Source organism: Gobius niger (assembly GCF_951799975.1).
Source record: "Gobius niger genome assembly, chromosome: 10".
Lineage (NCBI taxonomy): Eukaryota > Metazoa > Chordata > Actinopteri > Gobiiformes > Gobiidae > Gobius > Gobius niger.
In genome coordinates, this window is record NC_136861.1 from 22455482 (window position 1) to 22482664 (window position 27183).

Here is a 27183-nt window from a genome sequence, read left to right on the forward strand (position 1 = left end):
CTTTTTGTATCGGAGGAATCAACAGCCGCCATCTTGACGCGGCTCTGAATCGGGATTTCTGGGGGAGCATTAATTTTAAAAACCTACCGAAGCTGTTCACGTTGGACTCAAATGGCTTTTTTGTCGCTGGAAATGGTAGTGTTCGTCATTCCGATGGGTATTTAGACAAACGTGAGAGTTACGTGGGCTTTTGTCGTCTCGAATGCTCACAGTATATTTGATTTCCCTTTTTGAGAGCGCCGCTTCTCGCCGTATCCCTTTGCTGAGACGCTCCTTTACCGAGGAGACAGCGGGGGAAAAAATGATACATTTCATAGAAAATATTTTTTGAATTTTATTCTTTTTATTTATTACAAAGGCATAATTTATTGTTGCATATTTTTGTGGCAAAAAAGATGTTTTCGTACAGCCGCGAAGCAGACTGTTTACAAAGAAAGGGATTTACTCACGCTGCTCGTATTATTTTATGATTGAATTTTATTTATTTCTCTTAAGCAAAAATACATTGTGGACGTAATTATTAGGGATAATTATGTGGGTGTTGGGTGTTAGATTATCATGGGGTGATCTTCGGTGGCGAAGCGTGGCGCTGTTGCCTTTCTTTTGATACCTTTCTCGCCGGGCAGCAATCCGCCTGTCTTCCAAGCTCTCAAAAAGCCTTTCCACGCGATACCTTCTCAGAAGTTGACCGCTTTTTGCAAGATTTTCTTCTGCGACCATAAAGTTTTTTCTTACTATACTACTGATTAATGACAACCAGGATGGCTGACAATCTCCTGGATGTTGGACCTCCAACTGCAAAACGACCCAAGCTCAACTCGCCTCTCTCAGGATCAGATGGCCCAGGTAAGGATGCCGCGCAGGTCGACATCTCTGAACCCTGACTGACAGTGGATCACAGCAGCGGGATTCACGAACATGTTTCTACAGAGCTTTGGGCTTTATGTTGTATACTTATCCACGACGACTCTTTCATATAAACTTTGTAAGTTTGATTCTTCTCATCATTAGAGTGAATGAAAGCTCAGTCGCGCTGGATGTCGGTGGACGGACGCTCAGTCTAGAGTCTAGACTAGTGTCATTTGAGGACACCATTGGTTTCCCTAATCTTTGCTTAACTTGTCAGTGTATGTACTGTTTCAATCAACATACAGGATCTGTATAATCACATCTGACTTCAATAGTAGGTTGAGAAGTACAGTTTTCTGATATTTATGCATTATCTGCCAATTTGATTTATAAAATGGACAACTGTGTAATGTTGTGTGTACAACATGTAGTTCTTGAGTTGGTGATGCACAACACTGATGTTGGATGACCTAGAGGACGCGAAAGTCTGATTCAAACTATAGCCTCTTAAATAGTTTGACATTATAAAACTCAAACATTTTTAAGTCAATAATATCACTACCAGATACTTTACATGTGTTCCCATTTTAATGTTCTGCCACTTTTCATATAAAATAATGGTACACCATTACACTTGATCAGCCCAATTACATATTAGTGCAAGGGCTGCACGATATTGAAAAAACTTGCGATTTATGAAGGGGTTTCATTATTGCGATAACGATGTTACTGCAATATTTTACTAAACCGTTTCAACCCTGGTCCGTTTAATGACATTTCCCTGCAAATTGTATCGAAACAAGAATTCAAAAAACAAAACAAGGCTATAACGGAACTACATTTCGAAAATGCATTATAAATTACTAAAGCTGAACTTTGGCACATTTAAAAGGATTTTTTGTGTGTTTTGATGAAAGACTTTTGTGATTTTGCGATATATTGTGACCTGTTGTGATATGGATGTTGCATCGCGTGATATTGCGATATATTGTGCAGCCCTAATCGGCTCTAATGAGCCAGCAGCCTCTGGTTTGGTTGACCATTAAAGCCCTTTAACTCTTTTGATGGTATCAGTCACCAATAAATGCGCTCACCTGTGCTTGGCTGTGATTACTTCATCTTGCCAAAAAGCACAAATCTGGACACTGCACGGAATGTGTGTCTTGTGTGCTCGCAAAGACCAGATTAAAGACCAGATTAAAAGTCTTTGCTATTGAATGAATGAATTGTCAGGTCTTCTAATCTATTTCATTGTATTGTATTGCATTGATTGATTGTCATCCACACACTGCTACTATGTACTTTTTTGTTTTTTAGATCTTGTCTCTCTGTTTTTGGATGACCTTCCTGATGAGCTCATTCCAAATGGAGATTTGTCTCACATAGGATTCTCCTCCAATGGCCCTGGAGGTACTGGGGCCCCTGCCCTTAATTCTGTCATCCCTGATGCAGCAGCCAAGCATAAGCAGCTGTCTGAATTACTGCGACCAGGGAGCTCTTCAATCTTGGGTGCAGCATCTCAGGGGAACATGGTTGGCAACCAACTTGGTCCTGTACTTGGTAAAAGTCCTCTCGGACACGGTTCTCCAAACCACCTCTCTCCACAGCCACAGAAAGGTACTGCTACTACAGGACAAGGCAATGGCTTTAACCAAGCATTGCTGAACAGTGGACAAGGCCATGGAGTCATGGGGCAAACAGGGCAGGTTCTGAATGGGGCTCTTGGAGCAGCAGGACGAGGGAGACCGGGACCAGGACTGCAGTATCAAGCCCCAGCAATACATGGGACACAGGCTGCTGCTGGAGCTGAGGCACTGACACAAGGAGGCGCGCACATGAGCTCCCACAATGCAATGAACTCTCAGCAAGCAGGAAACATGAGCAAGGTAAGACTTTAACCTCATCATCATTTAAGTGTCCCGCTTTCTTTGATAAATGTCAAGATTGGCGCAGTGGTTAGTGCTCGCAGCAAGGTTTTGGGTTGATCCCCGGCCGGGTTATGCCTTGCTATGTGGAGTTTGCATGTTCTCCCCACGGCTGCGTAGATTTCCTCCAGGTTTTCAGATTTCTCCTACAACTAAAAACATGTATGATAGTAGTTAAAGCTACTGTAAGCCAGTGTTAATTTTAGTCAAAGTTTTTCATGAGACTAAAACTATGACTAAAATGTCCAGATATTTTAGTCGACTAAAATGAGACTAAATAAAGATGAAAGGGAGAGACTAAAATCACCCAAGCTTCTATTGACCGTCTGAAAGAGCCTCAGATCATGTAAATTCTCTGCCAAAGGATCAGCTCTGAGCTTTGTTCATGTGGAGCAGCTCCATGAAGCAGAGGAACAAGATTAAATATGATTATAATGAATATTATCAATGCAAAGTCAACTAAATTTACTTGCAATTTTAGTCGACTAAAACTAGTCTAAAATTGAAGATATTTTTTTGACTAAAACTAGACTAAAATCGAATTACATTTTCGTCAAAGACTAAGACTAAAACTAAATTAAAATATGTTGTCAAAATTAACACTGCTCTAAGCGATCCCGTTTTGCCGGTCCGGCATCGATGCATCACCAATAAGCCTCCTCTAGATTCGCCACACTTGCAAACTGCTGAAGGAGACCGGTGCTGACCCGTTTATTATAATAGATCCATGCCCTCACCTCACCTCACAGCCCCCCACTCACCCCCCATGTAAACACAAACATGTGACCAAGAGATTGCAAATGTTCGAAGCAGAAGACGCAGCATCAGTTAGTGGCTAACAGTTTAGCATTATGACAGAAGTTTACAAAAAGATCGTGAACTGACAAACATCTGACCGACATGCTCTGATGCAGCTGAAATCCTCGTGAAATGTCAGTTTGTTTATTAATCCAATATCTACAGGAGCAGTCAGGTCTTTTTCCTTCTTTTTTTTCCTCACAAAGCAAAGCAGCACCGGAGGAGAGGCTGAGGCGTTCAAGGGTTGCGGGGATAAAAAAAGAACTGCGCTGTAAACTTGGTTCTAAATGGAGTTATTATGTTCTAAATGTCCAAAAAAAGACACAGACGTTCATGAAAGTTGCAGTTTAGCAAATAAATGTAAAAAACTTTGAACATATCTTATTTATGCGGATGAATGTGTGTTTCACACAAGATTAATGAGATTTCCGTAGCTCATTGAATGCAATCGGAGCAGCGTGTGGTCTAAACAGTGTGGAGGGGAATGAGGGGCGTGGGCGATGGGGGAAAGCCAGGTGAGAGGAGGGGGGTGGTGGTGATGGTGGAGCAGAGCAGAGTTTACTACTCCACCGATGAAAGAAAAATTCCAAAAGACATTGCTTAAGGCAGCTTTAAATCATACTGATACTTTTTTCAGTACCCAAGTAGCCTACCATGCTTCATAAGTGTGTCCTCCTGAGACAGTGCTTCAGACAGTGCTCGTGCTGCATCACTCATTTCATATTTTGTTAGAGCTCCAGAGTCTAACCAATTGCGTGTGCGCACGGCTAAAAATGTCATGGGTGCGACTAAATCATTTGACCTTCGTCGCACCCGTGCAACCTGTTTCATCACATCCCCCTCACCAGCCAACTCATTTCAGGAGGAATTAACTGAAATTACATTGTAAGATCACTGCTGTTAACAAAAGAGGACGCTCGTGTTCCTCTCACGCCTGTGATGATGCTCTCCAAGCAAGAAACTAACTTAGAATTGGCAAAAGTTGTCAAAGATCTTTCATTGAAAGGATCACTGAAGGCATATTCATAGGATGCAAGAAGTTTGTTCTTGTTCTAGAGGCAATACATGCGCTTCCTGTGATGTCATGCATTGTTGTGGCTGCCATTTTGAATACTGAAGCACCGAACACCACTGTTATGCCATCCGCCTGTTGCGCTGTGGGATGTACCCTAGAAAAGGGACTCGCTTTCTACAAGTTTCCTAAAGACCCAGTTCGTCAACAGAAATGGATAATTGCTATCAGGAGAGACCACTGGACTCACACAGCCAACTCCTAGCTGTGCAGTGAGCACTTTGGTACAGGTAAGTGAAGCAACGCGGAAACATTGTAACGCAAACGAGGCTAGGCTACAAACAAATGCTAGGCTATCTGTTTACCTACATGAATATATTCTGGCCTAGGCCAGGCCAACTCTCATAGCTTTACTGTTACTGAGATGAGGGCCGACACATGCTAACGTTCGCAAAAGGCAACCAGATACGTTTATTTGTTTATTATCCGTAACCCATCCTGAGATAAAGCAGTGATGGTCCGGCTTCACCGGTGTATGGAGAGGGATTATGGACCACATAAATGTAGATAGATGTCCGCAAGCGTAAGATGCGGCGAACTGTCACTGGTTTTAAGTGGTGTTAAAAAAAATCTCCAGACAGTTGATAAGGATAAAATCCCAAGGTTTCGCTCTTCATTGTGTATCTGCTGTCAAGTGTGCAATTTTTTTAATGTAGCATCTTGAATTCAACTAGTTGAGACGCAGATCGATACACTGTTGCATTAGCCAGCCGTGTTCAAAATGGAGGCTGGAACTACAGAAGTCACGTGACTGAAATGCATGTATAAGAACAAAGTTTCGTTTGGGCTCTAACATTTCACACCCCAACCCCCACGGCCCCAACAACTGGTGCTATGAATGAGATTTATGTTTTCAGCCTGGAAAACCGGGGTTTTTGGGATGTGGTGGTCGCAGGTGTCTGTACTTTTGCAATGATCCAAGGATCAGTATCACTGGGACCAGAACTGCCTGCTATTTGACTTCACGTGAAGAATGAGCTGTCAAACTAAACCCTGGTCCAGACATGCAGCCAGTGATACGTGCATGCCGGACATTTGTGTGGTGCGCAGCTTCCAAACTTTTCTTCTTGGACGAAGGATAAATGGATTTTGTGTGAAAAGACGAGGCTGACACACAGAGTATCGATGGAATAAACGCTGCTTGCCATAGCGTCGTCAATGAAGCTGAAATGACTTAGTGGGGGGTATTTTGCAAAAACGACTTTTTAGAGATTTTTTACCATGTTACAACATTCTCTAATCAAAAACATACATGGAGTTGTGTTTTGAGCCACTCACACTTCTTTGAGTAATCTGTGCATCTTGACCAGGGGTTATTCAAAGCAGTGCGTCGAAAGCTTCTAAAAACTGCAGCTGCTTGTAAAGTTGTAAACAACAGCACGTAAGCTCAGCCTCCGTGGGTCTGTCGCTAAAGGTAAAGACGTCTTCTTTGTTGTCACGGCTTGGTTTTGCTTGTCAATTTGCCTAAAAACTAAAGTTTCTTATTCAGTCCTGGTTTAGTCCTGGTTTATTACTGGTTTAGTTTAGCTCTGGGTTTTACGACCGGAGTAAGTCCTGGTTTAGACCTGGCTCAGTCCTGACGCAGACCGCGGCTCTGCCATCGCTATTACAAAAGTAGTACGTTGTAGCTTTGCTTCGCATTAAGGCCAATTCATACTCCAGTTCTCACGTCTTGTGAAGTATGAAGAGGCCTGTAAGTTATAGCTATAAGGTGTTGCTTTTCTTTGCTCCATATGCGCTGAAGCGGCTCATTATCTGCGCATACGTGAGACTCAATGCGGGTCTGGAGAGAAAAAGAACCGAAAACTGGCACAGATAGAATTTTATTTTTCCGATACCACCCCCGACCGGAGCTTTTCGGTCGGTACCAAGTAGGTACCGTTTAACGGTGCCCATCCCTACCCCTACTTGCTCCAGCAATGTGTAAAATGAGAACTATTCACCACAACTGTCACTAAAATCCTGCACTGTCACTCAAAATATTATTACTTTGGCCCAAAGTACCGTCATGCACAAGCTTAATATAGAAACTTTAGTTGCGCGTAAGACCTGGGGTGGCAGTAGCATTTTTATGTGTTGTTCCGATCTGATCTTAATACTTGGGTTCAGAGGAACCACCGATACCGAGTACCAGTCTGATACCTTAGGATGGGGTGTCCAAACTTTTTCGTTCAGTACGTTTATATGTGACGTCTAGTTCGACTAGGATAAAGATTTCACTCCGATCCTTTTTTCCAGTAAAACCTGTCAAACCAGTTTTGTCCCAGTCTACATGATAGCCACCGTTCCGAATGCCCTTTGGGAGCAGCAAAGAAGTGCAGCTGTTGTTGAGAATAGTGTAATAAACTACACTTTGAATTAGTGCAGCACAACGTTAAAAGCCACCCTAGGCAGGAGGTCGATGATCGACTTTGTAGTTGTGTCGTCTGACCTCTGGCCGCGTGTCTCGGACACTCGGGTGAAGAGAGTGGCTGAGCTGTCAACCGATCACCACCTGGTGGTGAGCTGGATCCGCTGGCAGGGGAGGAAGCCGGTCAGACCTGGCAGACCCAAGCGTGTTGTGAGGGTCTGCTGGGAACGTCTGGTGGATCCCTCTGTCAGTGGGGTCTTCAACTCCCACCTCCGGAAGAACTTCACCCGGATTCCGGGGGAGGCTGGGGACATGGAGTCCGAGTGGACCCTGTTCTCCTCCTCCATTGTCGATGCGGCTGCTCGTAGTTGTGGCCGTAAGGTCTCTGGTGCCTGTCGCGGCGGCAATCCCCAAACCGGTGGTGGCGCCCGGAAGTAAGGGATGCCGTCAAGCTGAAGAAGGAGTCCTACCTGGCCTTGTTGGCTTGTGGGACTCCTGAGGCAGCTGAGGGGTACCGGCAGGCCAAGCATGCTGCAGCTCGTGCGGTCGTGGAGGCTAAAACTCGGGTCTGGGAGGAGTTCGGGGAGGCCATGGAGGAAGACTATCGGTCGGCCTCGAACAGATTCTGGCAAACCATCCGACGCCTTAGGAGGGGGAAGCGGTGCTTCACCAACACTGTTTACAGTGCGGGTGGGGAGCTGCTGACCTCGACTGGGGATGTCGTCGGACGGTGGAAGGAGTACTTCGAGGACCTCCTCAATCCCGTCGTCACGTCTTCCAATGAGGAAGCAGAGGCTGGGGACTCGGAGGTGGGCTCGTCCATCACCCAAGCTGAAGTCACCGAGGTGGTGAGAAAGCTCCTCGGTGGCAGGGCTCCGGGGGTGGATGAGATTCGCCCTGAGTACCTTAAGTCTCTGGATGTTGTAGGACTGTCTTGGCTGACACGTCTCTGCAACATCGCGTGGCGGTCGGGGACAGCGCCCCTGGATTGGCAGACCGGGGTGGTGGTCCCTCTCTTTAAAAAGGGGGATCGGAGGGTGTGTTCCAATTACAGAGGAATCACCCTCCTCAGCCTCCCCGGTAAGGTCTACTCCGGGGTGCTGGAGAGGAGGATCCGGCCGATGGTTGAACCTCGGATCCAGGAGGAACAATGCGGTTTTCGTCCTGGTCGTGGCACACTGGACCAGCTCTATACCCTTCATCGGGTGCCCGAGGGTTCGTGGGAGTTCGCCCAACCAGTCCACATGTGTTTTGTGGACCTGGAGAAAGCGTTCGACCGCGTCCCTCGTGGTGCCCTGTGGGGGGTGCTCCGGGAGTATGGGGTCCGGGGCCCTCTGTTAAGGGCTGTCCGTTCCCTGTATGACCACAGCAGGAGCTTGGTTCGCATTGCCGGCAGTAAGTCAGACCTGTTCCCGGTGCGTGTTGGTCTCCGCCAGGGCTGCCCTTTGTCACCGGTTCTGTTCACTACTTTTATGGACAGAATTTCTAGGCGCGGAGGGTGTCCGGTTTGGGAGCCTCAGGATCTCATCTCTGCTGTTTGCGGATGATGTTGTTCTGTTGGCTTCAACAGGCCAGGACCTTCAGCACACTCTGGGGCGGTTTGCAGCCGAGTGTGTAGCGGCCGGGATGAGGATCAGCACCTCCAAATCTGAGGCCATGGTTCTCCACGGGAAAAAGGTGGCTTCCCCTCTACAGGTCGGTCGGGAGTCCTTACCTCAAGTGGAGGAGTTCAAGTATCTCGGGGTCTTGTTCACGACTGAGGGACGGATGGAGCGTGAGATCGACAGACGGATCGGTGCGGCGTCAGCAGTGATGCGGTCGCTGTATCGGTCTTTCGTGGTGAAGAGGGACCTGAGTCGGGTGGCAAAGCTCTTGATTTACCGATCGATCTACGTTCCCACCCTCACCTATGGTCATGAGATTTGGGTCATGACCGAAAGGACAAGATCGCGAATACACGCGGCCGACATGAGTTTCCTTCGCAGGGTGTCTGGGCGCACCCTCCGAGATCGGGTGAGGAGCTCAGTTACCCGGGAGGAGCTCGGAGTAGAGTCGCTGCTCCTTCACGTCGAAAGGAGCCAGCTGAGGTGGCTCGGGCATCTGTTCCGGATGCCTCCTGGTCGCCTCCCGCGGGAGGTCTTCCAGGCATGTCCTAGTGGGACAAGGCCTCGTGGAAGACCCAGGACACGGTGGTGGGACTATGTCTCCGAGCTGGCCTGGTGTCGCCTCGGGGTCCCCCCAGAACAGCTGGAGGAGGTGTGTGTGGATCGGGAAGTTTGGGCATCTCTGCTGAGACTGCTGCCCCCCCGACCCGGCCCCGGATAAAGCGGAAGAAAATGGATGGATGGATGGATGGACAACTTTAAAAGCCGGTTTAAATGCAGCTGATGGTTTTAGTGACTTTTTTGGTGCATGTTGTAGCTCCGATGGGAGTCTTAGGTGTCATGGGCCAACACACATTCTCAGAGCTGATCCAGCCACTAAAATGAGCTCTCCTGTCATCCATGTAGGAGTAGTTGTGCGTAGCTTTGCAGAACAACAGTTACTAGTGTTAATCCAATGCACTTCGGCATTCGGCAGGTCGACGATCGGCTCCGGGGAAAGTCAGATCACACACCTCCAACCAAATCTCCAAATCTCTTACATGGGTTTGGCAATCCTGTTCTAGTCAGACTAGGCGAGAGATTTCACTTTCCCTTCTAACCACTGTGATTGAGGGCCACATATTTCAACTGAGTGCGTTCAGCAGAGTTAACTCTTTTAAAATAATCTCTTTCCACAATAAAATGTTGCTTTGAGGTTACAATTGTGTATAATTATGAAACTTGCCATTAAACTAAAGCAGACAAAGTTGTTCTAATCTATACATGCTTCTCTGTTTCACTGACAGCAGATGATCCTGGGCCTGGAGATACACTGTCTTTGCATTGAACAGAATAGTTTGTGAATACAAAACAACTTTCTCCAATTAAACTCAGACAAAACTGAAATCATTGTTTTTGGCCCACAGAGAAACACATCAGATCACATTATCAGTCACCTTGAGGTGCCGTTTACATGGCAATAGTCTCAAGGAAAACATAGCTGTGTCGTCCTCTCTTGATATGCTTTTATATGAAAACGACGACGTGTCAACAAAACCACAGAAAGTGCAGTGCGCACTTTTGTCCAGCAAACAGCGCTGTGTTCTTAACACACGCTTTAATATGCGCCATGAGTGCACAGAGGAAGAAGATTTGTCTGTTTGTACTTCCTGGTATGAATATGTTTTTTTAAAGCGACTCTGGAGCTTTCTATAGTAAGTCATTGCAAATTGTTTACAGACTAAATATATATATGAGAAGCTTCACCACACAATATAATGCAATCGTGAGTTTTACCATTCAGTGTTCAGACAGGGCTGTGACGTGACCGTATTCCACAGCTCACAAGAGGCAGAGTGGTTGAGAACGGCCTCCCACTGAGACAGAGTTTGCTGTGAAACTGGCGATTGTTGTGTAAAAGAAACGTGCATCCGAATCCGACATACCGGCAATTTGTTGCTGTGTAAACTGATGGCTGAGTCTCTCTCCCGAAAACTGAAAAATCATGTTAGGAATCCAGGAGTAATCATGGACTCGGACTTGAACTAAACAGCCAGATCAAAGCAATAACATGAACACTGTAAACTTGCTTTTTACCATTCAAAAAACATTGCCAAGATCGGAGGTAAAGGGCCTGATCTTCCGCCTGGCGAAAAAACATCGTTGTTTCAAACACGAGGTTCGACATGAATCATCTTGCATGTGGCGCAGCTTTTGCGCTATGTGCCCGCCCCACTAGCATCGTTTATCAAAAAAATTCATATGGTTGTCGACTGAGGCGTGGTTTATTAAAACTTATTTATCACACCATGTTTGTCCCTGTCCCGAGCTAGTCCCGCTGTAGCGCAGGTTGATGTCTATAGTTTGCACTTAGCCGAAACAAAAGCCCGTGTTCACCCCTTAGTCCCCCTCCACCCCTCGCGCGACTATGGTTGGAGGAAAAAGGTTGTTCTACATAACATCGCCATTGGCCATGGGAGTCTGTCCTGACCACATACAGCACACATGTTTCACAGAGCATGGCTCTACCGTGTATGCCACGGTCTATGTGCTTGTATCGTCACGCATCGATTCAACCCAGAACACGCTTGTTTTTCCACTACACTAAAGTATGTTCCAAATTATTATGCAAATTGTATTTCAGTGTCATAAAGGTTCTATTAATCACACCTTTGAATCTCTTTGAATCACCAAGCTCAATCATAGACACATGTAATTTTGTTGTTGTCAGGTAAGCCCAGTTAAGGCAATAAGTACTGAAGTAAGGTTCCACATCATTTAGCAAACCACCATTTTCAAGCAATATGGGGAAGAAAAAGGATCTCTCTGCTGATGTAAAGCTTGAAATAGTTGACGGCCTTGGACTAGGTATGAAAACTGTCCATATTTCGGGAATCAAGCGTCAATCATCGTACTGTTAAAGAGGGGGTATTATGCTTTTTTCAATCACATAGCACCAGTCTATAGCACACTACAATGATGATGAAACCTTCTGTTGGTTTGTAAATGCAGTAAATTAGAATAACTGCCTTGTATAAAACTGCTCTCTCAAAATGGCTGTAGCAAATGTCTTGAAATAGGCCTCTGTCTCTTTAAGAACCTCAGACCCTTTCCAACACGCCCCCTCCACACGCTGTCTGTGGCATCAGTGGGGAAGGGGTTCTGCTGAGGAGCAGTGGTTGGTTACTCGGCTGGTGTCGAAAGCTCGGAGGCGTCTCCAGGAGGTGGGGGCGTTCCTAGGAGGACTCAGGCAAACCCATCCATCCATCCATTTTCTTCCGCTTTATCCGGGGCCGGGTCGCGGGGGCAGCAGTCTCAGCAGAGATGCCCAAACTTCCTGTTCTGGGGGGACCCTGAGGCGACACCAGGCCAGCTCGGAGACATAGTCCCACCACCGTGTCCTGGGTCTTCTACGAGGCCTTGTCCCACTAGGACATGCCTGGAATACCTCCCGCGGGAGGCGACCAGGAGGCATCCTGGACTCAGGCAAACCTATCCCTAAAATGGCTGCCATCAGAGTTTTTACAGATTACTCAAAAATACGTGAATGTGCCAAGGCAACACTTCAGGCATGTTTTTAATGAGGGAATGACATAATAACATGATGTCAAGCTTGAAAAAGTCGATTTTGCATAATACCCCCCCTTTAAGAGATTTGTGGCTGATTCTAAGCACACATGATTTTGTGCAAATAAAGGAACAATGAGGACGGTTTCTGCCAGACAAATACATCAGATTAATAGAACATCTGCTACAAAGACACAAACGTCTATTTGAAGCTGCTGGTGCCTCTGGAGTCTCCTGAACATCAAAGTGTAGTACCCTCCAGAGGCTTTTATCTGGCTACGTCTAAACTGTTCATTGAATGCTGACGAGCAGAAACGGCTGCAGTGGCTCAGAAAAAGACGAAGACTCACTTTCAAACAGTCTTGTTCACTGATGAGTGCCGTGTAACCCTGGCTGGTCAGATGGATGGAGTAGTGGATGGTTGGTGAATGGCCACCATGTCCCAACATGCTGCAACATCAGTTAAGAGGTGGCGGAGTCACCAGTGCTTTCCCTAACAAACTCATCTTCATGCACCATGTCATGCTGTAAATAATACCTCTGCATCATTGGCTGCTATGGGAATAAAAGGAGAGAAACTTGTGATGTGTGGACCCCATTGGAATTCAACAAATTACCATTTTCAGTTCTTTACAACCTAGAAATGTATTGAAACTCTGTTGTCCATAATAATTTGGGAGGTTTTTTCAAGCACATTCAATTTATCCTCTGTTAAAGACTTGAAAATTATGTTGACTATCATTTGAGTTGACAAAAAATATAATTTGCATAATAATTCGGAACATACTTTACACAACCGCAGTTGTGGCGCCCTCACAGAGGAGCATGCTGTACAGATTAGTACATCATTAAAAGTTTTGTAAGCGGCGATGAGAACAAATGTGGACAAATGCTTCTGGTGGGGGTTATGGAATCATTAGGTACCAAGACAAATAAAACTAAAACCGCGGCTAAACGCTAATATTTAGAACAGCAATATGATGAAATATTAAATCTGTACCTGTTCACGTCATGGATTAGCGCGCTTTGGCCGCAGCCAGTGTTTGGTCCCAAAACGTATACCTGGTCAGACCGGTTTGGCCCTGACCTCGGCTGTGGAAAAGCTCACCAAACCAAGCCATTGGGCTGAGTAGTGTCTGCCAGTGGAAAAGGGGCTTATTGCGCCAGGTCGGAGAAGCAGCAAATCTCACATTGCGCCCCTCCTAGGCGACAAAGGTTGCGCTATAGTCTGCGTTTAGAAAGTGTCTAAACCAGACTTGGAGAGACTTATCCATACATTTGTCTTCAGCAGCTGCAGTACGTCTAAGAACCAGGAAATATGACCAAATTAGTCAGGTGCTTTGGTCTCTGCACTGGCTTCTTGTCGCTCAGAGAATAGAATTTCAAACAGCTCTGCTTGTGTACAAGTCTCTTCATGGTTTAGCATCAAAGTACATCTCTGACATGTTACAGCCATATGAACCATTGCGGGCCCTGAAAACTTCAGGGTGGGGTCTTCTGGAACAGTCTTCATGAAGATGTGAGACAGGCCTCAACTCTGACGATGTTAAAATCCAGGTTGAAAACAGTTGTTTTTACCTGTGCATATGACACTGAAAGTATTTTAGCTGCACTTTTTACTGTAATTAATTCATTTTTATATTGATGTTTTATGGATTGATATGATCTGCTTCATCATTTTATGCAACTATGAAGCACTTTTAATTGCCTTTTGTATGAATTATGCTCTACAATAGCCTTACCTTGTAGAGGTTAGTGCTTGTGCCTCACAGTAAGAAGGTCTTTTCGTTCCCTGGGCCGGGGGGCCTTTCTGTGTGGAGTTGGCATGTTCTCCCCGTGTAGATTTTGTCCAGGTGCTCCAGGCTGCGCTACCACTAAAGCCAACGCACAATAGGCCAGCCAGGATGAATGAGAGTGCAAGTGTGGGATAGAAATAAACTCATGGGTACAATTTGGCGTGGTGCATTTACATGTATGAGTCCTGTGTGAGTTCATGTGCACTGTCCTGGCCAAATAAAAAACCTCATACATGACTGTAAAATTAAACAAAGACATTCATCAAACTGTCAAATCAGGGACTGGAACCCCAACACTGAGAAAGACAATGTGCCTCAGTACTGCTCTAAACAGGCCTGCCCAAATGCATGTTACTGAAAAAACAAACCAGTTGTTGGTCCTACTGTTGGGCCCATGGTATGAACAATAATGTGTCCTATGAAAAACTCAAATTCCCTCTCTCTGCTCTTTGTAGATGGGGATGTCAGGAAATCTATTTGCCCAGCAGTATGGGCAAGCTGGGGTTCAGCAGATGGCCCCTACAGGAGTCAATGCCCAACAGCTTCAAAACAAAGTGGCCATGTCAAACAATCTCAGCCAGTTTTCTGGAGACCTAAAGGGAAGTGCAAATGCCCCAAACATGGTGAGTGACTTTAATTAATTTTATAATTTTAAGTGGAGCACATTTGTTCAGTTTTCTCATGACTTTTGCCCATGTTTGCTGTCAAAGACACCACAGCAAGCGACAGGCAGCATGGTCCCAGGGGCTGGTCCAACTGCAGATCCTGAGAAGCGCAGACTGATCCAGCAGCAGCTGGTTCTGCTGCTTCATGCCCACAAGTGCCAGCGGCGCGAACAGGCTAACGGAGACATGAGGGCCTGCAGCCTGCCCCACTGCCGCACCATGAAGAACGTCCTCAACCACATGACGCACTGCCAGGCCGGCAAAACCTGCCAAGGTATAACATTGTCCAAAACAAAGAGCCATTTTCTGTACTGATGAAACCTACATAACTCAAAAAGCAGACCATTTCTTTGACTAACTTCCAAACCCCTTGGATTGGATATATAATGTTGTTTTTATTGGTAAAATGATTTGCGTTTGTATCTCTTACTTTCTCTTTGTCTTTTGGTAATTATTTAACACAATTGTAGATTGTAGATAAAGATGTTGTCAATCATTATTCTGTAATTAATTGGTCTGTAATTGTGCTGATCTCTTTTCTTTTTAGTGGCCCACTGTGCATCTTCCAGACAAATCATTTCTCACTGGAAGAATTGTACTCGGCAGGACTGTCCTGTCTGCTTACCTCTGAAGAACGCAAGCGATAAAAGAAGTCAACAGAGTAAGTAACACACAGAGCTCTACACTGTGTCTATATTGTTGACATTAGAATCAGAAATGCATTTAGTTTGGATAGTTAAAAATGGACAAGTTCCGTCTGCACAATATTGCCATCTGCAGCAGTTATTCAACAGCGGCCTATGCGGCTGGTTATGTGCCTCTAGCAGAAGAGGATTCCTTCAGAAAGGCTGGGCCTGTAATCTGACACTGGGGGAGGGGCTTTGTGGCTCTACGATTAAAGGGCGGAGCCTTTACATGCAGTGTGTTCTGATAGGTCCCAGCCCGATGACAGATTTAAATCCCCCTAGAGGCAGCGTGCTTCCAGTGAGCAGCAGTAAACACTGTAGGGAAATGGTGCACAGCTATGAGGTCTTTTAGAAATTTAGGGCTAATTTGTTTTTAGAAAGTTTTTCAATTTATATAACTTCATTATAAGAGTTAAGCTGATGTAAAGTTTTTTTTAAATTTTTTTATTATTATTCTTTGATCTTTTAGAAGTTTTCGACAGTAAAAACTGTAGGGAAATAGAATAAGAGTTTTGTTGAAAGTTTTATGTTTAAAAAACGGAACATTTTTCTGCTGAAATGTGATCATGTGTCATGTCTCCCCTTTATGTAGCGATGCTCAATTCTCCTGGAGCTGGCCTGCAGAGTGCTGTCAACAGTGTGGGGCCTGGCCAGCCCAATACCACAGCCCTCAACAATGCCCCGTCACACATGGACCCCAGCTCCATGCAAAAGGCCTTTGACGCTCTGGGTCTAACATACGGAAACCAGTCCCCTGGTCAAGTTCAAATACAACACCAAGCACCTGGACAACAGAACCCACAAGCTCATCAACAGATGCAGAATATGAACTCTATAGGTATGTTTTAGTAACAAGTGGATGTGTTAAAAACACATGTTGTGATCTTAATTCATACTCCTCTCTATACTAGGTGCTAACCAGATAAACAAAATGGGAGGAGGTATAGTCCCGTCTTCAGACCAGACTGGCATGCCCCAAGATTCCTCTCTTCCCTCTTCACTCACTAAGTGAGTAAAAGTTTTTACAAATCTGTTAATGAGTGAATATATGCTCTAATAGTCTTGATGCGTTGTCCCCTATAAAGTCAACTGATGCCAGATGGGTCTGTAACGGGAGGTTTGGGAATCTTGCCTGCTGCCATGCCCCTTTTGACTTCAGGGATAAGAAAGCCTTGGCATGAACATGTCACTCAGGATCTGCGCACCCACCTGGTGCACAAACTGTAAGTATTACAATTAAAAAAAAGTCGTTTGGGATGTTTGTGAAATGGATTTCTTGAGTTTAAAAGAATGACTGAATCACTTTGTTGCAATGTTATAGTCCTTTATAAAAACCTCTTTATTTTCCTGTGCAGTGTACACGCCATATTCCCCACTCCAGACCCACAAACCCTGAGAGACCGACGGATGGAGAACCTTGTGGCTTATGCAAGAAAAGTGGAGGGTGATATGTATGAGACGGCAAACAGCAGGGTAACTAAATGAAAAGCACCAAGTCTCTAGGAACACATGGGAAGCCCTTGAAATCATTTTGACGGTATTCTTTCCATAGGATGAGTATTACCACTTTCTTGCTGAAAAAATCTACAAAATCCAAAAGGAACTGGAGGAGAAGAAGCGCCTAAGGATCCAGAAACAGCCTGGCATGGCGGGTCCTGCTGGTCCCCAACATCCAGGGATGGCTCAGCCTAATGGCATGGCTCAAGGGCAGGCTATTCGTGCTCCCAGTGAGTAAACTTCCAATGTATTCAGATATTTATTTATTTTAAGATATAATGTTGCAATGAGTGATCATTGTCATCTGTTTTCCCTCACAGATGGACCTATGTCTATGCCCAACATGCCAAATCAGATAATGAACCGAATGCCAGCATCCCAAGGTGAGATTAAAGAATGTATTACTTTGTATGTTTTGCATCAGATTATGTTGCACATTGACTAAGTACGAGGCACCTGAGAGTTTTAAAAGTGCTGCAGAGTTGATTGAATGTTGTTGTGGTGCTCCTCGTGTGAGGTGACAATGAAAGTGATTGTTACATTCACTGAATTTTATTTGCCCTACAGGAATCAATCAGTTTAACCCTATGGCATTGCAAAATGCACAGATGTCTCAGGGAGGACACGTTCCTTCCATGAACCATCCACAGCAAATGAACATGAACTCCGTCCCAATGGCAAGAGCTTTAACCTCATTATTTCCTGGTTTGGTTTGTATTTTGTAATAAATGAAGCCTTCTGGATATTCTTATTTTCAGATGAACATGTCCTCTAGAATGCCTCAACCTCAAGGAATCATGGGTAGCCATGCTAACAACATGGCTGGGCAGCAAGCCAACCAGGGCCAGTTTATGTCACAACAGAGCCAGTTCCCTACAGCCCAAGGAGGATCAATGAATGTGAATGTAGGCCTGAGTCAAACCATGGCCAAGGCCCCTGTCCCACAGGTAAACAAAGGCGGTTCTAAAACATGGTAATGCGCTCGGTTGAAGACACTCGTAAACTAACTTTTCTTTCAGCAGGTACAAAACTCTAATCTTAGTCTAAACGCTATGGGTTCCTATGGGAACCAGCTGGCTGGAGGTTCAGCAGCCCAGTCCAACGTGGGCAGTACCCCACCACCGAATGGCTCTGTCGGTCTGCAGGCCCCCACTTCTGCAGCTCCCACATCAGCTCAACCCTCTACCCCAGCCTCCGCAGGGGGACCATCCTCCACTCCTACACATGTACCAAGCAATGTCCCTGGGCCTCCATCTGTAGCTGTGACCCCTTCAGAGTCGGTCCAACCACTTACACCACTTCACCCCCCGCCTGAACAACCCGGACAAATACAGCAGCCATCTTCAGCCCAGGCACAGCACCCCAGTACACCAGTGAGTTTATTTAATCAAGGGGAATAACACATACAGATAAATATGAGGTTCAGTCTGTGGACCCCTAAGAACAACACAGAATGGGTGAACTTTTTGTTGTATAATAACACATCTTTCTATGTGTTAGATGTCCCAGGCAGCTGCAAGTGTAGACAGAGTTCCCACTCCGGGCTCTGTGGCTGAACTGCCATCACAACAGGCCTTGCCTGAAATAAGCTGCACTGAAACCAAACCTGAAATAAAACATGAAGATGGCGAGGCCAGCTCAAAGCAGACGGACATTAAAACTGAAGTATGATAGTAATATGATCTTAAGATATATATATTTTTTCTGCTTTTACTTCTTGCAATATGAATAATTTGAAACTCTCTAAAGGAGGAGGAAGGGAAACCTTTGGCTGTGAAGAAGGAGGAGCCTGATGCAATAGAGCCAAAGCAAGAACCAATGGAAACCGAGGAAAAGAAGCCGGAGGTAAAGAAAGAACCCAAAGACGAGGAGGATTCTGAGGCGAGCGGCACTTCAGCTGCTGCAGCCAACCAGAACAGAAAGAGAGGTATGTAAATGTGTTTTGTTGCAAAGTAACAAAAGTTTTAGTTCGTCATGAAAATGTGGTTAATATTTTTAATGTCTGTCCAGTTTTCAAACCAGAGGAACTAAGACAGACTCTCATGCCAACACTGGAGTCTCTCTATAGACAAGACCCAGAATCCTTGCCCTTTCGACAACCTGTCGACCCAATGCTGCTGGGCATTCCTGTAAGTCTCTGGAACTTCATGCAGGTGAAATAAAGTCATAATTTTAATGTAAACTAATGTTTTTTTTAATTTCTAGGATTACTTTGACATCATAAAGAATCCGATTGACTTGTCAACCATTAAGCGCAAACTGGACACTGGTCAGTACCAGGAGCCGTGGCAATATGTGGACGATGTGTGGCTCATGTTCAACAATGCTTGGTTGTACAATCGCAAGACCTCTCGAGTTTATAAGTACTGCACTAAGCTGGCAGAAGTGTTCGAGTCCGAGATCGATCCTGTCATGCAGAGCCTGGGCTACTGCTGCGGGCGAAAGGTGAGTGTTTGTTAGTGAAAGCTTTTTTACAAACTTCCTTCAAAACTGAGATGGAGACAAATATTTACTACTTAAAATGCTTTTTGCATGTTGAAAAGAATTGTATTGTTCACAATTACAAACTTGTCTGTCAAATGTTTTCCGCAGTATGAGTTTTCACCTCAGATGTTGTGTTGCTACGGCAAACAACTATGTACCATTTCCAGGGATGGCACCTACTACAGCTACCAAAACAGGTAAAGTCACCAACAGCAGCAACATTATAATTCTCATGTTCAAATAAAAATACACTGTATTTCTTTATTTTTTATTTTTTTTACACTTACTGCACATAATGCCAATACATGTATCACTGCTCCCTCTGCTGTTTAAAACCTGTTACTGCATTTAGTGCAGACAGCAGGTTTTTCATTCTATCTACCATGGTGTCAAATCAAGGCCCTGAAGCAAATTTCATAATATGTATTAAAAGAAAAAAGATGAATTAAGATTATATTAATGGATTTGTTGCACACACTTTGTATTTGGACATTTCAAGGCGTTTATTAGTGTGTTATGCTACCATGTGTGCATATTAACTTCATTTCTGCAGTATTTGTCTATTGTACATCCCTTGTGCATAACATCATTTATCTGCCTTCATGCATGTGTTTAAGTTGTGTTTGGCGAAATACAGATGTGGAAGGTGCAGGTTTTTGTTACAAGTTTAGTTATTTTGATATTTCCCAATACCAGTGCATTTACTTGTTGTCCAGTCATCATGGCACTGGTACTCTGGTGCTCAAGAACACGAGTCAAAACTATCTAAGCTAATGATAACATCAGTGTTACTCAAGTCATTTTTGTAGGCGCGTTGAAAACTATTGTTCTACGTGGTTGATTTGGAAATTGTGGACAAAAATAATTATAGTCTTGATCTTTAGTGACAAGAAACCAACAAAATGCTGCAAAAACTGCATGTGGAAAGAAAACATATACCCAAGAAAGGACTTTATTGATCCCACAATGGAGAAATTCACTTATTACACGGCTCTAAGAACACTCAAAGGACGCAAATAGTCAGGAAAATGCGCAACCAAAGAAGAACCGGATTATGTGCAAACAAGTAACAGTAAATAGAAGAAAATTGATGACCATGACCTGTGCATGTAGCATGTCCAACTTGTTTTCCAGTTTGAACGTGGCTCATTCATTGTGACTGGGTTATAAATGGTAACTTGCCTGTGCTGTTAGCTGTCGGTTGTTGTTCTCCTTTCACTCAGCCTTGTACCACCTGTGTGTTGGTTTACCAGTTCACCCTATTATGGCCTTATCGCCCACAGGTATCACTTCTGCGAAAAGTGCTTCGGTGAGATCCAGGGCAATAGTGTGACCCTGGGGGACGACCCGGCACAATCCCAGACGTAAGAGACCTCATTTATTTACAGTGGGTTTAATGAAGTATCACACCCTGTGTTCCTGTTACTATGTTGAAGTTATTTTGATAGTCTTGAAAAATGTGTACTCAGGCTATCACAGACCTTTTTGTGAAGATTAAAAACAACACAAGCCATTGGGTCCAGTTTTGTAGTTCTTTTTATTTTCAGACTTTATAAAGAGGTCTGAAGACTGTCTGAAGCCACTGTATTGATTTCTTTTGGGGCCTTTTCTTACAAAAATGTGGTCATCTTTCCCCTTTTCTGCAGAATGATTGCAAAAGAACAATTTGAAAAGAAGAAAAATGACACTTTGGACGCTGAACCGTGAGTGACGTCTTACCCTACTCGCATTACTTTTATTGTTGCTTTTTTATTTACTCGTGTTAATTTTACTCGCAGTTTTGTTGAGTGCAAAGACTGTGGTCGGAAGATGCATCAAATCTGTGTGCTACATTATGACGTCATCTGGCCCACAGGGTCGGTACTTTTTATTCACTTCGTTATTTGCCTAGTATTTAGTTTGTTTCTGATCTGCAATATTCCTTTCATTTTCTCTAGATTTATTTGTGACGATTGTCTCAAGAAGTCTGGAAAAGCAAGAAAGGACAACAAATTTTCAGCCAAAAGTAAGATATGTATTATTTTAGAATGAGGTTAAGTTCAGCTGTCATGTAAATGCTTGTATTAAGAGGTCTGTGTTTTTCTCAAGGATTGACACCTACTAGATTAGGGACCTATATTGAAGATCGAGTGAATAAATATTTAAAAAGGCAAAACCATCCAGAGGCCGGAGAGGTTTTTGTGCGAGTTGTGGCCAGTTCTGACAAAACAGTTGACATCAGGCCTGGCATGAAGTCGAGGTAAATCCATGTGGAGCAGATTTTGTGCCACAGCTACATGCTACTTTTTCAGACTTGACAAAAATTGACCATGTTTTCAACACATTTGCTTTTACAGGTTTGTGGACTCCGGCGAAATGGTCGAAAGTTTCCCCTACAGAACCAAAGCACTTTTTGCCTTTGAAGAAATCGATGGGGCCGACGTTTGTTTCTTTGGCATGCACGTTCAAGAGTACGGCTCTGAATGTCCCTTTCCAAACACAAGGTAGAACCGTTCGACATGTGAATCAAAATAAAATGTATGACTTCCTGTTTCACGCTCCTCCTTTTTGTTGCAGACGGGTTTACATTTCATACCTTGACAGTATTCACTTCTTCAAACCGCGCTTGTTAAGAACTGCAGTGTATCATGAAATCTTGATCGGTTATCTGGAGTATGTGAAGAAACTAGGGTATGTTTTTTTTTTGTATAGTAATTAAATTGTATTCACTAGATGGTGTTTGATGATAAATAATTTGGTTTCAGGTATGTCATGGGTCACATCTGGGCTTGTCCACCCAGCGAAGGTGACGACTACATCTTTCACTGCCATCCTCATGATCAGAAGATCCCCAAACCCAAGAGGCTGCAGGAGTGGTACAGAAAAATGCTTGACAAAGCTTTTGCAGAGAGGATTCTTCATGACTACAAGGTCTGTATAATATATAGACTTGCATCTTCCATCTTTACATCCATCACATGATGGTTTAGTACTGCAGTACTTTCCTATGTGATTATTTGTAAGCTATCATTGGAGTTAAGTTTTGATCTTTGATTTCTGTCTTCAGGACATTTTCAAGCAAGCGACCGATGACAGGCTGACAAGTGCCAATGAGTTGCCATATTTTGAGGGCGACTTTTGGCCTAATGTCCTGGAAGAAAGCATTAAGGAGCTAGAGCAAGAGGAGGAGGAGAGGAAAAAGGAGGAAAACACTGCATCATCTGACACCATGGAGGTGGGATGAAGAACAAAGCATTGTGCATTTTAACCCCGCTGTCTGTTTCCTCAACCTTTTCTCCTTCTCCTTTTTCTAGGGAGCTCAAGCTGACAGCAAAAACGGTAAAAAGAAAAATAATAAAAAGACGAACAAAAACAAGAGCAGTGTCAGCAGAGCCAACAAGAAGAAACCTGGGATGCCGAATGTAGCAAACGATCTGTCCCAAAAGCTTTATGCCACCATGGAAAAACATAAGGAGGTAAAAGATGCTTTGGCATTTGCAATAAGACTTTAATCTTACGAACGCTATCCTTATCTAAATGTGTCGTTTCTATCAGGTATTTTTTGTGATTCACCTTCACGCCGGGCCAGTCATCAACACACTGCCCCCCATCACGGATCCTGACCCTCTGATGACCTGTGACCTCATGGATGGCCGAGATGCGTTCCTGACCCTGGCTAGAGACAAGCACTGGGAGTTTAGCTCTCTGAGGAGGACCAAGTGGAGCTCCATGTGCATGTTGGTGGAGCTGCACAACCAGGGCCAGGACCGCTTTGTTTACACCTGCAACGAGTGCAAGCACCACGTGGAAACCCGCTGGCACTGTACTGTTTGTGAGGTGCGTTTTCAGACATGACGACATAATCATTTCAAACATAATGTGTAGTTTCTTTACTGTTTTTTCATCGGTTTTCATGCATTTGCTTTGCTCCTTCTCCCATTAGGACTATGACCTATGCATTAACTGCTACAACACTAAGAAACATGAGCACAAGATGGTGAAGTGGGGACTTGGATTGGACGATGACAGCAACGGCCAGGGCAATGAGGCGTCAAAGAGTCCTCAAGAGAGTCGTCGCCTCAGTATCCAGCGTTGCATTCAGTCTTTGGTCCATGCTTGCCAGTGCCGCAACGCCAACTGCTCTCTGCCGTCCTGCCAGAAGATGAAGAGGGTGGTTCAGCACACCAAGGGCTGCAAGCGCAAGACCAATGGTGGCTGCCCTGTGTGCAAGCAGCTTATTGCTCTGTGTTGCTATCACGCCAAGCACTGTCAGGAGAACAAGTGTCCTGTGCCTTTCTGTCTCAACATAAAGCAAAAAATATTTCAACAACAGATGCAGCAGAGGTTCCAGCAAGCACAGCTGATGCGGCGCAGAATGGCAACCATGGCTGGACGAGGTATGCCCATGCCTTCACCACCTACCTCAGCTGTCCCCGACACCCCCAGCTCTGGGCAGCAGCCTGTCACGCCTCAACTACCACAGTCCATGCCAAACCCGCCCCCAAAACAGCAACCGGCACACGCTGCAAACATGGTCCAAGGCTTTCCCAACAAAGGGCGCATCAGTGGGCCCTCAACACCTGTGTCCCATGGCAAACCCGGTTCATCACCTCTGCATCAGCAGCAGTCTCCATTACCCAGCATGCCCCACCAACAACCAACACCACCGCAGCAGCAACAGCAGCCTCTGCTCGCAGCACTCAAGGTTGCCAAAGAGATTGAGATGGTTGCCAAAGGCATCAAGCCACAACAGAATTACACCATGAATGGCATGCCCATGAACCACCCTCGAATGATGGGACCCATGCAGGGACAAATGCAAATGATGCAGGGCCCACGTGGCCCTCATGTGATGCAGCAGGGGCAGTGGGGCATGCAGAACCCCATGCAGGGTCCCCAAGGTATTCCGACACAGGTGCCTGGTCAGCAGGGCCCTCTGGCCCCACAGCAGGCTCAGGGAGGCCCAATGACCCCACAGGGTCAGCTCATGCAGAGGCCCATGATGCCACCGCAGCAGGGGCTCCAAATGCCTGGAGTCATGAACCCTCAGGGGCCTTCACAGGGCATGACTCCACAGCAGCAGAACATGCCACGGGGCATGCCTGGAAACTTTGCTCCAAGTGCCCTGCAGGAGTTATTGCGCACCCTCAAATCTCCCACTTCACCCCAGCAACAGCGACAGGTCCTGAGTATCCTCAAGTCCAACCCCCAACTCATGGCTGCTTTCATCAAACAGAGGACACTGAAGTACCAGGCCCAGCAGCAGGGTCCACAACAGAGCCCCCAGGCCATGATGGGGGCTCAGGGGGGAATGCAGCCTATGGTGAACCAGGTGCAGCAGCCAGGGATGTCCCCTCAGCAGCCACCCCCTCAGCAGCTGCCTGGGCCTCAGGGCATGGTGCCCATTGGTCCACAAGGACAAATGATGAATCAAAACGGCAACCCTCAAATGTACCGTCACCAGATGCTTCGGATGCAGCAGATGCAGCAGCAGCAGCAGCAGCAGCAGCAGCAGCAAGGGGGCATGCACCAGGCACACGGTCAGTTTGCTCAGCAGCAGCCCGGGCCCAACTATTCTCAGCTTCGTACGCAGCAAATGGCTATGCAAGGAGGTGGGGGGCCAATGGGCCAACACCCGCCTACATCCCAAATGGGCCAGCCTGGCATGAGCATGGACTCGCACCAGAATCTCCTCCAACAGCGCATGCTTCAGCAGCAACAGATGCTGAAGCAGCAGATGGGCTCTCCTGCTCAGAACACCTCCATGAGCCCGCAGCCCCACATGCTCCAAGGCCAGCCTCCAGGGGCTCATTTACCTGGACAGAACATGGCCAACGCGCTCGGAAACCAAGTGCGGTCTCCCGCCCCGGTGCAGTCTCCCCGACCGCCCTCGCAGCAGGCTCCACATTCAAGTCCATCTCCGCGAATACAGCCTCAGCCATCCCCCCAACACGGGAGCCTTCACTCCAGCTCCCCCCACCCCAGCATGGCAGGACCCCATTCTGGCACTGTGGACCAGGGGCATATGGGCACACAGGAGCAGAGTGCCATGCTCCCACAGATCAACACACCGAACCGAGGTCTGAGTAATGACATGAGTTTGGTGGGAGACACCACTGGAGACACTCTAGAGAAATTCATTGAAGGATTGTAGCATTTGGAGACAGGAGATGGGCCTTGCTCTGTTTTCAACTGAAACATTTTGTATTTGCTCAAGTTGCTAAATGCAAACAATTATTTAATAAGAGGCCTCCAGACTGTGAACATTTCCTTCCTTCAGAAACTGCTTTTCTTCCAGAGTGACTTCATTGATGCTGTTGAAAATAAGACGACAAAGACACACAAAGCAAATTTTCTGTTGTTTTTACAAGTTCTAGTGGTTCTTTTCATTTGACTTTATGCTATGGACGTGTATGAATTGTCTCACACCAAAAATCACTTTAATGTTTAAATTTGTATGTTATTTGTGTTATGAACTGTAAAATAATTTGTTTAAACATTTTGCCAGGCTTTACCTTTTCCTCACTTTGTTCCTTCCTGGCTAATTTATTCCGATATGCCATTTTTCATAAAGACTGCCTTTGGGAAAGCCTTAATTTCTTTCCTGTCGCAAAGTCTATGGGAGATTATTAACATATTTGTATAGATTTATTAATTATTGCACACACAACATGCAGGTGCTCTCCTGCACTGAAGCTTAATGTCCACAGGTGCCCGAATGTTGTTTTTCTACTGGTCCTTTCCAGTATTTGTCTTGAAATAGTAAATAGCTGTGTTTTGCAATCTAAGATGCTTTTGCCTGTGGTGGGAATATTCCTGTTTCACTGCTGATTTGTTTCCAAGGTTTTGTGCATCGTTTTCTCTCTTGCATTAAACTTGAATTGATTATGAACTGTTCTCAAATGTAAATTATGCAGCTAGTCCGTACTGTAAATAATGATGAAAATAAGAATCACTGTACAAAGTCGTTAAAATGTCATTTCGTATTATTTACCATATTGTTAAATAAACCTGTGTGCCACTGAACCGCTTGATGCTTTGTGATGGTTTTTATGTTGCTTTGTATCTCGTTTTAATGCAGTGTCGTCGAACCAAGCCCCGGGTTTCCAATATGGCCGCCTGTTGATTTCAATGGCCTGTGCTCATTGGCGCAACGAGCCAGAAAAAATTCTTACTTCCGCGTTAGTTCCGTGTTCATTGGGCCCAGCGAAAATTTTAACGGCTATTATATGCTTGTATAATTTATACTATTAATTGTTATGGCCATATCAGTGGTCTTTTATCATTTCAAATAAAAAACACAAAGAAACCTGGATGTTTATTGCCCATGCCCATGATTCTCAGCGCGACGAGAGCGAGCGCAGCAGCTCGGCAGCAGAGCGCAGCTCCACCGTATGCTGAGCAGGTCAACATCGCTCAGCCTAGTTTTTGATGTAATATAATATCTGCTCTTCACTTGTGGAACTGTTTTCCAACGTTTAATTAAAGGTTAATTATACTTCTACAATTGACCACATGTCAAGTAAATTATATATTCTCAGCGCGACTAGCGAGCGGAGAATCAGCCTTGAGTTGAACAGCAGACCCAGCTCGCAAAGTGGCCTACAGCCCAACGCGTATTTAAAGATCTGCACCGTTTTCCCATGTTTAAGACACATTCAACTTTTATTATTCACCATTATGACAAAGTCAATGTCAGTTTATACCTTTGTAAGTTTTAAATAACCGCAATTTTGTACAACGCAGCATTTGATCCATTTAACTTGTGACATGAACATAAACATGAAATGAACGAGACCCACTTTCAGACGTAGTATGCAAATGTTTAATATAATAGATCCATGGTAAATGTCCTGTACAACACAATTACAGTTTTACCTTATTTAAAGAAATATTTTCAGTACATTTGACCTTTTCTGTGTCTTGTTTGGC

The 27183-nt window shown here is 45.0% G+C and overlaps 1 protein-coding gene across 1 annotated transcript; it reads left to right on the top strand.

Moving 5' to 3' along the window:
• Window positions 1–26235, top strand: crebbpb (CREB binding lysine acetyltransferase b). Its single transcript, XM_079565469.1, has 31 exons — window positions 1–846; window positions 2167–2735; window positions 14396–14563; window positions 14651–14879; window positions 15153–15266; window positions 15884–16129; window positions 16203–16299; window positions 16377–16514; window positions 16647–16764; window positions 16844–17018; window positions 17109–17171; window positions 17356–17465; window positions 17547–17735; window positions 17808–18161; window positions 18289–18453; window positions 18538–18715; window positions 18799–18917; window positions 18994–19233; window positions 19381–19469; window positions 20556–20636; window positions 20919–20975; window positions 21051–21128; window positions 21210–21277; window positions 21361–21511; window positions 21609–21755; window positions 21829–21942; window positions 22017–22182; window positions 22319–22486; window positions 22566–22727; window positions 22807–23088; window positions 23195–26235. The coding sequence occupies exons 1-31, from the start codon at window positions 750–752 to the stop codon at window positions 25403–25405; spliced, it is 7143 nt and encodes a 2380-aa protein (XP_079421595.1). The 5' UTR covers window positions 1–749; the 3' UTR covers window positions 25406–26235.
• Window positions 26236–27183: the final 948 nt, after the last annotated feature.

Bases quoted from the DNA above. Each gene is read 5' to 3' on its own strand.
- crebbpb (XM_079565469.1), top strand. From the start codon at position 750: ATGACAACCAGGATGGCTGACAATCTCCTGGATGTTGGACCTCCAACT. The intron at 20,637-20,918 runs GTAAGAGACCTC...CCTTTTCTGCAG, and splicing joins GACCCGGCACAATCCCAGAC to AATGATTGCAAAAGAACAAT. The intron at 23,089-23,194 runs GTGCGTTTTCAG...TTCTCCCATTAG, and splicing joins GGCACTGTACTGTTTGTGAG to GACTATGACCTATGCATTAA.